The sequence below is a fragment of the Oncorhynchus masou genome, chromosome 14 (assembly GCF_036934945.1).
Source record: "Oncorhynchus masou masou isolate Uvic2021 chromosome 14, UVic_Omas_1.1, whole genome shotgun sequence".
Taxonomy (NCBI): Eukaryota; Metazoa; Chordata; class Actinopteri; order Salmoniformes; family Salmonidae; genus Oncorhynchus; species Oncorhynchus masou.
Genome location: NC_088225.1, coordinates 14,320,599 through 14,332,742, shown reverse-complemented (window position 1 = coordinate 14,332,742; position 12,144 = coordinate 14,320,599). Strand labels below are relative to the sequence as shown.

General features: G+C 42.0%; 1 protein-coding gene across 1 annotated transcript; it reads left to right on the top strand.

The window, feature by feature from the left end:
- The first annotated feature begins 702 nt into the window (after positions 1–702).
- Positions 703–1,704, top strand: mchr1b (melanin-concentrating hormone receptor 1b). Its single transcript, XM_064985747.1, has one exon. It carries the CDS (start codon positions 703–705, stop codon positions 1,702–1,704), a length of 1,002 nt encoding a protein of 333 aa, XP_064841819.1.
- The last annotated feature ends 10,440 nt before the right edge of the window (positions 1,705–12,144 follow it).

Sequence of the window (12,144 nt, the reverse complement as noted above, 5' to 3'; positions counted from 1 at the left end):
ATCATTTTTCATTTAGAGCCCATCCATTTGTTGAGCTTAGTCTAACTTCAAAATGGACTTCGAAAATGTATCGAATGAGAACTGGTCTCAGACGTCTCTCCCATCATACAACTCACCCGAAAGTCCAGCAGGTAGGTAGCCTGTGATTTTCCTGATTTCATGCATGAATGTTATAATGTAAAATCAATGTTAATTAATTCAATGTTATCCTGGGAATTTAGTCTTATGACTTTTACTTTACATTTGAATGAAATTATTAAATGTAAACGAGTTGTTTAAAAAACAACAAGGCCCGAGATGTGGTATATGGCCAAATACTACAAACCCCCAAGGTGCCTTATTGCTATTTTAAACTGGTTACCAACGTAATTAAAACAGCAAAAATACATGTTCTGTCATTCCCATAGGATACCATCTGATATACAACTGCATTCAGGGCTTGAACCACCCAGTTTATAATTAGCAATGTATATCAGCACCACATGAGTTGGCAGCTCCCATCTCTGAGGATTAGTTTGGAGTCTCTGATCTTTGTGATGTAGCAGCCAGGAGGGACAATATACTGTTAGTAAAAATCAAGACTTACTGTATGCAAGGGAACACCTGTCTGAATGACACTGCAACATGAGACTGAATGTAATTTTCCTGTCACTTACAGAAAACTTACTTACAGAAAATGATGTGCCCTACCACAATGTCCTAATGCCCAGTATTTTCGGTGTCATCTGTTTCTTTGGGATTATTGGAAACTGCATTGTCATCTACACCATTGTGAAGAAGACCAAGTTCCGAGCCCAGCAGACAGTGCCGGACATCTTCATCTTCAGCTTGTCTTTAGTGGACCTCCTCTTCCTCCTGGGCATGCCCTTCCTCATCCACCAGCTCCTGGGCAACGGTTCCTGGTGCTTTGGTGACATCATGTGCACGGTCATAACCGCCTTGGACTCCAACAGCCAGATAGTGAGCACCTACATCCTCACTGTCATGACTCTGGACCGCTACCTGGCCATGGTCCATCCCATCCGCTTCAACCATGTGCGCACACCCTGCGTGGCGGGGGCTGCGGTGGGTTTGGTGTGGGTGCTCTCCCTGGTCTCCATCACTCCCTTTTGGATGTATGCTGGCCTTATGCCCCGAGGGGATGGCTCAGTGGGCTGTGCCCTCCTGTTGCCCAATCCAGCCACTGCCACCTACTGGTTTACTCTCTACCAGTTTGTGATGGCCTTCGCCCTGCCTCTGGTCATCATCTGCGTGGTGTTCTTCAAGATCCTTCAGAACATGTCTGCCACAGTGGCCCCCCTGCCCCAGCGCAGCTTGAGAGTACGTACACGTAAGGTGACCCGTATGGCTGTGGCTATATGCCTGGCCTTCTTCATCTGCTGGGCTCCGTACTACATCCTGCAGCTGGCCCACCTGGGGGTTCAGAGGCCCAGCTTTGCCTTCCTCTATGTCTACAACATTGCCATCAGCATGGGTTACGCTAACAGCTGCGTCAACCCATACCTCTACATTTTGCTGAGTGAGACCTTTAAGAGGCAGGTCATTGTGGCCATCCGGCCGAACAATCGGGTCTTCGGGTTGAACTCTGTCATGGCTGACGGTAGTGTGTGTCTGAGACTGGCCCCAGAGTGTAATCATCAGTCTCAGTCCTCCAGAGACCTACTAGTACACAACATGCTGCCTGTCACTGTGGCTGTGCACTGAGTCAGGAGCCCTAGCCGAGCCCCATCCCTCAGCCCTAGTTCCATGAATCTGGGCTCTCTCAGCTCAGTGGGAAGTGGTGCCCCCATCAGACATTCATGCTCCCAATGTGTATGACAGGGTTAACGTGGAATGTATGTAGAAATGCTGAGTGTGTACAGTATCTATTTTGTACCCAGCAGTACTATGTTTATAAGACACTTTTCCCTACAGGGACATTCAACTTCATCCTATTAATCCTATCCTATCATGCTCCCATAAAGGAACTGTGAATACAGGGAGTTTGTACTAGTATTCAGTAGTCAATTGAACTGTAGGCTATTAGTAACAATGTGAACTTTTATAAAAGGAAGTCAGCCCACAGTTATCAATAACACTATTTTGCAGTTCTGTTTCAAGTGGTAGCAATTTGTATTTCGTTTTCTTTGATGATTTGACAGATTTCCACTGCAGTTCAATGTGTTAAAACAGGTTTCTGTGTAGATATGTGATATTCTGTGATTCTGTCAGAATTCTGTGATTCTATTCTGTGATTCTGTCAGTTAGTGATCTGAGAGGCAGGGAAATCACACCTTGTCGTAATGCAATCTATGTCTACACTGGAACCTGTGTGATGACTGTGATCATTGAGAAAGTTGTGACGTATTGATGTATTATTTTGGGCTATCTTCTAATATGTTGTCCTTAGTCATTTTGTAATATTGAATATGTGCAGCCTGTCTATTACCATGTAATGTCTGTGATCACCAAGGAAACCTCTATGTTGTTATCTTTGGTAAAAGAATAATGTTCTGATGTACGATACAGTGTTGAATGACTGCAATTGATCCAAAGGGATTTCTAGATATTACAATAAAGAATTAAAGCATGAGACCTAAGACAAACCCAATGCAATAACAGTAGCAGCAGAACTGTCTGTGCTAGAGTGCATTTTGTGTATTTGTGAAGAGATCTTATTCTTAGAGAAGGGGAAGCACACATAAAAGAGGCAAAAGCATTCTGTCCAAACAAAGCAATATTTTACCTGATGGCTGCTGTAGAAGAGAGGCAGGTTATCTGCTGGTAATCTTGGAAAAGGGCAAATTTATAACTGGGTTGGAAATGAACCATTTGTAGGGTAGTAATGGCTTGCTTTAGAAGGAGGAAAATGCAATATTGAACTCTGCCGCTCTCAAACCCAGACACCCGTACATTACTATTGTTATTACATTCCCAGGAAAATTGGATTACCTTCCAACACTGTCCAGAAATAAAGTACCTGTTGGTGTTCAATCAAATAAATGTAGTACTAATTTGACAATACTGTGCACTTGTGTGTATGTGTGAGGAGTAAAATGGAGGTAAAGCAAATCAAAATACAAAGGGAATCCAATTTTTGACCCCGCTTTACCAACTCATTAGTGGTATTAAAATGGAACCTGGTTCACTTCTCATTTATGGAACCACAACACTGCACCAGGGTACAAATACATTAATAATGCACATCAAGTATTTAATTTCACTCAGTAACTCAAAATGGCCATTACCAAAGGAAAAACCCAGATGAAAGCAATATCCTACTGCAATGTATACAAGTGGTTTTGGAATTAAGAGCTGTCCTAGTATAGGCTGCAGAAATAGTGATAACAACTGGGGGTTTCTCATACAAGTGCAGCACTCTATAGAAAGGGAAAGGGAAAGGGGGATACCTAGTCAGTTGTACAACTGAATGCCTTAAACTGACATGTGTCTTACCGCATTTAACCCAACCCCTCTGAATCAGAGAGGTGCGGGGGGCTGCCTTAATTGACATCCACGTCTTCGGGGCCTGGGGAACAGTGGGTTAACTGCCTTGCTCAGGGGCAGAACGACAGATTTGTACCGTGTCAGCTCGGGGATTCAAACATAGTAGAACTTCCAGTGTATGTAAATATTATATATTTACAATATTAGTATCATGGGCCTTTCCTTTTGGCATTCTCATTATGTAATATGTACATGATAAAGGCAGTAGTGTATGTGCGTGGGCGTGCGTGTGTGCGTGCGAAGGTAATCAGAACATGCATATGCACTATTAGGCAGGCACAGATACTAACCTGTTGACTTTTCCTGTGGTAATGGATTTGTGATGGTGTTGTTGTTGTTTTGTTACCCCTTTTTTCTCCCCAATTTCGTGGTATCCAATTGGTAGTAGTTACAGTCTTGTCTCATCGCTGCAACTCCCATACGGACTCGGGATAGGCGAAGGTCAAGAGCCATGTGTCCTCCGAAATACAACCCAACCAAGCCGCACTGCCTCTTGACACAATGCACATCCAACCTGGAAGCCAGCCGCACCAATGTGTCGGGGGAAACACCGTACACCTGGCGACCTGGTCAGTGTGCACTGCGCCTGGCCCGCCACAGGAGTCGCTAGTGCGTGATGAGACAAGGATATCCCTGCCGGCCAAACCCCCCCTAACCCCCCTTACAATTGTGCGCGGCCCCATGGGCCTCCCGGTCGCGGCCGACTTCGACAGAGCCTGGGCTCGAACCCAGAATCTCTGGTGGCACAGCTAGCGCTGACCGGTATGATTTCATTAGTAAAGAAAGGACATAAGCCCAAAACTATACATGAAAACTTTACCATATTACAAAATGAATGTCTGAACACATTAAAGAACAGTAATGATAACAGTAGTACTAACAATAACAAAAATATTCAAATGTTCACAATCTGTCAGTCAATGGTGGTTACATTCTGTGTGTTCTCATGCACATGTTGGACATGGTGGTTACATTCTGTGTGTTCTCATGCACATGTTGGACATGGTGGTTACATTCTGTGTGTTCTCATGCACATGTTGGACATGGTGGTTACATTCTGTGTGTTCTCATGCACATGTTGGACATGGTGGTTACATTCTGTGTGTTCTCATGCACATGTTGGACATGGTGGTTACATTCTGTGTGTTCTCATGCACATGTTGGACATGGTGGTTACATTCTGTGTGTTCTCATGCACATGTTGGACATGGTGGTTGTTGCATGTGCCTGGACTTGGGTTATAGATGAGTCGCAGGCACCCCACCCACTTGCCAAAATCAAGAGACCCACGTATGCTTGGACGTCTGTCTGGTCTACCTCCTTCCAGTTGTCTTTGTAAACGCGTCTCCCCTCCAAGTTGGTCATGTTTATCACTATAGTTTTGTTCGACTTTGTGAGGAACAGTTCGAAGCAGGATTTTATGTCATCAACCCTGGATACGGCGTATCTCGTTGGCCCTGGGGTCATCCTGATAACATTTTCAGTCGACCTCTCCTCTCAGGTGGGGATGAAAACTAGGACAAATTCCCATTCTTTGACCGGAATGTAAGAACAACCTCAGCAGGGCCCTCTTCCTCATCACTGGATTGTTCCTCATTGGTTGTCTCTTGGTCTGGATCATATTCTGTGTTGTCTTCAACTTCTGACACTTCCTCCTCTAATGTATTTTCACTGTCAGTTTCCTGGCCTCTCTCCCCTCGCCACCAGTGTCATGATCAATGATATAATCAAGAGCCTCACATACAGTATATCATTTGGTCCTTGTGCTGCCACAAAATGAATTGTGAGCAAAGCCTCAAAAAAGCTTAATATACCAACTCTTTTTCATCATAATATAAATAATTCCAGACTAAATTGTGATACATTGATTTAAGCTCTAAATCATTGCGGATCAGTCTTTTGAACAGGATTTAAAACTCTCCAATGTGTACATTTTACAACGAATGCACTGTATAATTCAGCATAGTGAAAGGAATACATGCGTTTGCAACAGTGATTCCCTATCTATGATTACATACACCAAACGCAGAGTTTACAAAACATTAGGAACACCTGCTCTTTCCATGACATAGACTGACCAGGTGAACGCTATGATCCCTTATTCATGTCACTTGTTAAATACACTTCAATCAGTGTAGATGAAGGGGAGGAGACAGGTTAAATAATGATTTTTAAGCAATGAGACAAGATATGGATTGTGTATGTGTACCATTCAGAGGGTGAATGGGCAAGATATTTAAGTGCCTTTGAACGGGATATTGTAGTAGGTGCCAGGCGCACCTGACATACACCTTGAGTATGTCAACAAATGCAACCCTGCTGTGTTTTTCACAACAATTGTTCCTGTGTGTATCAAGAATGGTTCACCACCCAAGGCCATCCAGCCAACTTGACACAACTGTGGGAAGCATTGGAGACAACATGGGCCAGCATCCCTCCGGAACGCTTTCAACACGTTGTAGAGTCATTAATTAATTACTGCCTCAATCAAAACACAATAAAAATGACACATCTGAGTTGACTGAGCAGTTACATCCCTTCACAAAACAGAAGGAATGTGCATAGTCCTCCAGGCACATAGATAACTTCTGGTTGGAGTGCTTATTAACTGATAGGCCGGACTAGTCACCTGCTTTATGGACGTTGCATGCTATAGGTGGGTATTATTACCTGCTTTATGGACGTTGCATGCTGTAGGTGGGTATTATTACCTGCTTTATGGACGTTGCATGCTGTAGGTGGGTATTATTACCTGCTTTATGGACGTTGCATGCTGTAGGTGGGTATTATTACCTGCTTTATGGACGTTACATGCTGCAGGTGGGTATTATTACCTGCTTTATGGACGTTGCATGCTGTAGGTGGGTATTATTACCTGCTTTATGGACGTTGCATGCTATAGGTGGGTATTATTACCTGCTTTATGGACGTTGCATGCTGTAGGTGGGTATTATTACCTGCTTTATGGACGTTGCAGGCTGTAGGTGGGTATTATTACCTGCTTTATGGACGTTGCATGCTATAGGTGGGTATTATTACCTGCTTTATGGACGTTGCATGCTGTAGGTGGGTATTATTACCTGCTTTATGGACGTTGCAGGCTGTAGGTGGGTATTATTACCTGCTTTATGGACGTTGCATGCTGTAGGTGGGTATTATTACCTGCTTTATGGACGTTGCAGGCTGTAGGTGGGTATTATTACCTGCTTTATGGACGTTGCATGCTATAGGTGGGTATTATTACCTGCTTTATGGACGTTGCATGCTATAGGTGGGTATTATTACCTGCTTTATGGACGTTGCATGCTATAGGTGGGTATTATTACCTGCTTTATGGACGTTGCATGCTGTAGGTGGGTATTATTACCTGCTTTATGGACGTTGCAGGCTGTAGGTGGGTATTATTACCTGCTTTATGGACGTTGCATGCTGTAGGTGGGTATTATTACCTGCTTTATGGACGTTGCATGCTGTAGGTGGGTATTATTACCTGCTTTATGGACGTTGCATGCTGTAGGTGGGTATTATTACCTGCTTTATGGACGTTGCATCTTGTAGGTGTGTATTATTACCTGCTTTATGGACGTTGCATGTTGTAGGTGGGTATTATTACCTGCTTTATGGACGTTGCAGGCTGTAGGTGGGTATTATTACCTGCTTTATGGACGTTGCATCTTGTAGGTGTGTATTATTACCTGCTTTATGGACGTTGCAGGCTGTAGGTGGGTATTATTACCTGCTTTATGGACGTTGCATCTTGTAGGTGTGTATTATTACCTGCTTTATGGACGTTGCATGTTGTAGGTGGGTATTATTACCTGCTTTATGGACGTTGCAGGCTGTAGGTGGGTATTATTACCTGCTTTATGGACGTTGCATGCTGTAGGTGGGTATTATTACCTGCTTTATGGACGTTGCATGCTGTAGGTGGGTATTATTACCTGCTTTATGGACGTTGCATGCTGTAGGTGGGTATTATTACCTGCTTTATGGACGTTGCATGCTGTAGGTGGGTATTATTACCTGCTTTATGGACGTTGCATGCTGTAGGTGGGTATTATTACCTGCTTTATGGACGTTGCAGGCTGTAGGTGGGTATTATTACCTGCTTTATGGACGTTGCATCTTGTAGGTGTGTATTATTACCTGCTTTATGGACGTTGCATGTTGTAGGGGGGTATTATTACCTGCTTTAGTAAGGTGTTCCTAATGTTTTGTACTCAGTGTATATTATCTAGTTATTTTCACTCATTAATTACTGCCTCAATCAAAACACAATAAAATGCACCTTTTTGACAATTATGAGCTGACTGAGTAGTTAAATCACTCCACAAAACAGAAGGAATGTGCTTAGTCCTCCAGGCATATAGATAACTTCTGTTTGGAGTCCTTATTAACTGATAGGCCGGACTAGTCAAATGCTTTAATTAAAAACATCCTCGTTATGGTTTGAAATGTCTGTTATTTAGAAAAGGGTGATAAAAGCAAGAGCAGAATGTGGAATGTTTCACCTGGCATTTCATTCCACTAGGGATAACAAGGAGAGTCTGTATTACAAATAAACAGAGAGGACCACACAGTTCAAACATGTGAGGTAAATACACGTTTACTGATTAGATTTAGACATGTAAACTCAGCCTTTGTCAATCCATACAAACACTTCATAAACACACCATTCAAACACTTCATAAACACACCATTCAAACACTGCATAAACACACCATTCAAACACTCCATAAACACACCATTCAAACACTCCATAAACACACCATTCAAACACTCCATAAATACACCATTCAAACACTTCATAAACACACCATTCAAACACTCCATAAACACACCATTCAAACACTCCATAAACACACCATTCAAACACTTCATAAACACACCATTCAAACACTCCATAAACACACCATTCAAACACTCCATAAACACACCATTCAAACACTTCATAAACACACCATTCAAACACTTCATAAACACACCATTCAAACACTTCATAAACACACAATGTTTTTTGAACATACTGTATAGTAAGGCCTGAATTCCAGTTCCCACATCCTTTATGCTCAAAACCATTCATGTTCTGTTCCAATTGTCTGAAATTGAATATCTAATTCACTATCTGATGTCCAAATATGTATCTGATGTCCAACACAGACAGGCATGCTAAGGGATGCAATTTGCATGTTATATAAACGGAACTGCACATTTCAATCCAGTGCTGCCAAGCCAAACGTTTTTATATTTGATAATTTTTTTGTGTGCCTCAAGATCTCCCATTTCTGCCATGGAATATATGAAGCATAACCAGTTGTATCTGTACTTTATACATGTACTGTATGTCATTTATATACATGGTTGAACATAACATTTTTATTGACCATTTCTGCTATTGTTCAGATAACAACAGTAAGCTTATATCATTAAAGGTTGAAAAAGCTTGCAGGACATTAGCCTTTCCACATTAATTCACCCCCCCCCCCCCCACACACACACAGACACCCCCTAACTAAAGGAGCACATGCCTCAGTAGCTCAGAATGATTACATCCTGGAGGTGGTGCTTCTGACAAACAACAGACTTGGAATGTTTCCCCAGGTTTAGACAAGACACAGCAGAGTGTCTAAGGCCTGTTCTGGGGAAAGGACTAAACTAATTGTGTGTATCAGTGGGAAACTACTGAAGACAGAAACTTAGTTGCCTTTAGTAGTGTAAAAACCATGGTATAAACACCATGGCACCTGCTCAGCCATCATACCACTCAGGAAGGAGACACATTCTGTCTCCTAGAGATGAGAGTACTTTGGTGCAAAAAGTGCAAATCAATCCCAGAACAACAACAAAGGACCTTGTGAAGATGCTGGAGGAAACAGGTGCAAAAGTATATATATATCCACAGTAAAATGAGTCCTATATCGACATAAGCTGAAGGTTAGGAAGAAGCCACTACTCTAAAACCACCATAAAAAAGCCAGACTACGGTTTGCAACTGCACATGGGGATGAAGATTGTACTTTTTGGAGAAATGTCCTCTAGTCTGATGAAACAAAATATAACTATTTGGCCATATTGACCATTATTATGTTTGGAGGAAAAAGGGGGATGCTTGCAAGCCGTAGAACACCATCTCAACCGTGAAGCATGGGGGTGGCAGCATCATGTTGTGGGGGTGCTTTGCTGCAGGAGGGACTGGTGCACTTCACAAAATAGATGGCATCATGAGTAAGTAAAATTGTGTGGATATATTGAAACAACATCTAAACAGTGGTGGGCCGTCAGGGCCAGCAAGGCCTTCTCTGCTGGCCTAAATATCATCAGAATATATATATATATATTTTTAAATATATTTTCCCACAAATATGTATTAAATTATTCCCCAGAGTAAGAGTTACACTCTTCATTTCATAGCGTTCCTCTTGGTTGCACTGCTTCCAGCCCCAGGTTGAGATTTGGAGGGCTGGTCTTTATGTTAGATATTTTATCCAATCATATTCAGCCATCATGTGTTGCCAGGGGTATAAAATCTGCCCTCAGGCCTTCAGAATCAACAGTGTGGGCGCTTGTAGCTTAAAGTGAATGGAAATTAAAATGTAGTGTCAACCAATCAGCTTTAGAGTTGGCTATTGTACGCCTGCTGGCTGGCTCCAGTGTTACACAGGAGCCAGTTAGCAGGCGTAGTGCCTGCACGTCTTTTGATTGGATTACCAATATTGAGAGGCAGGTCCTATATGGACAGGTCTCAGAACTAGGAAACTGACATTGATAAACAAATTAATTTGCATACTACTAAGCTGTTTTTTCAACACACAATGGCGGAAGGAGAAGATATCGATTTGGTCGAGGAAATAATTATAACGCCATTCTCAAGACAAACTTTTCAAGAAAAGTTAGACATCGTCAGGAGAGGTAGACGCCGACTCTACAAAGCCGACGCTACAAAGACAGGCTCCGAGAAGCACTGCAAACTGTACTGCTGGGAATGCCTATTATTTGCAAGTGATTGATTTGGTATTTGGAGCCACACTGGCTTTGCAAACCTGAGTTGTCTAACCAAGGCAGCAACGAGACACCAAAGTATGGCTGGGCACTTACAAACAATGGTGCTTTTGAAAACTTTTGGGGACACCTGAGTGGATCTACAGCTCAACGAACAAGCGCGCAGGGCAACGAAGCTGCACAATGAAAAGGTATTGTACTCTTCCCCTGCAATTCTCTGAATAAAAATGTCAATTTCAAGGTGACGCAACGCCTGGTTATACTGCGTTTCTGTCTAAATGTATAGTGTCTAGAGCCATGGCATCATAATGATGGTAATAAGAGGTGGATTAATTCGGGTGGGACTGTGTAGGACTTCACTGAAGGCCCAGGCCCCAGAACCACGGCACGCTACTGCATCTAAACACATCAGTAAGGAAGTTAATACTTGGTCACAAATGTGTCTTCCAAATGGACAATGACCCCAAGCATACTTCCAAAGTTGTGGCAAAATGGCTTAAGGACAACAAAGTCAAGGTATTGGAGTGGCCATCACAAAGCCCTGACCTCAATCCCATAGAACATTTGTTGGGCAGAACTGAAAAAGCGTGTGCGAGCAAGGAGGCCTACAAACCTGATTCAGTTACATGAGCTCTGTCAGGAGGAATGGGCCAAAATTCACCCAACTTATTGTGGGAAGCTTGTGGAAGGCTACCTGAAACGTTTGACCCAAGTTAAACAATTTTAAGGCAATGCTTCCAAATACTAACTGAGTGTATGTAAACTTCTGACCCACTGGGAATGTGACGAAAGACATAAAAGCTGAAATAAATCATTCTCGCTATTATTATTCTGACATTTCACATTCTTAAAATAAAGTGATGATCCTAACTGACCTACGGAATTTTTACTAAGATTAAATGTCAGGAATTGTGACAAACTGAGTTTAAATGTATTTGGCTAAGGTGTATGTAAACTTCCGACTTCAACTGTAGGGGAGTGTATTTGGAAAGTGAAGCTAATGTTTTAAATTTGGCTCTATACTTGAGCATTTTGGATTTGAGATCAAATGTTTTGTATGAGGCGACAGTACAGAATGTAACCTTTTATTTTAGGGTATTTTCATACATACGTTTTACTGTTTAGAGATGAAGGCACATTGATTATTTAGTCCCTTTATTTAATATATATTTTTTATTTAACCTTTATTTAACTAGGCAAGTCAGTATTTACAATGACAGCCTACCCCGGTCAAACCCTAACCCGGGTCTGTCGTGACGCCTCTAGCACTGAGATGCAGTTTGCTTTGGTTGTGTTTTAGGTTGTTTTGCCCAATAGGAACTGAATGGAGAATTTTCTTCTAAGTGGGTAGATGTTTCTGAACATTTCTTCATGAACCCTGATAATGCCATGATAAATAAAAATCATATATGAATCATGAATAATGATTAGTGAGAAGGTTACAGAGGCTACAAGAAAACATGCTAACCTCTCATCATTACCAATAACAGGGGAGGTTAGCATTTGACCTTGTGCCTCTGTAACATTCTCAATCATAGTTTTTCACAATTAATTTGTGATTATTACATTAATGTAGAAGTGTTCAGAAACATGTTATATTATTTCTCACAATAAAAGTGACCTCCAAAAAATACAGAAAACCAGACATCTTGAATATCT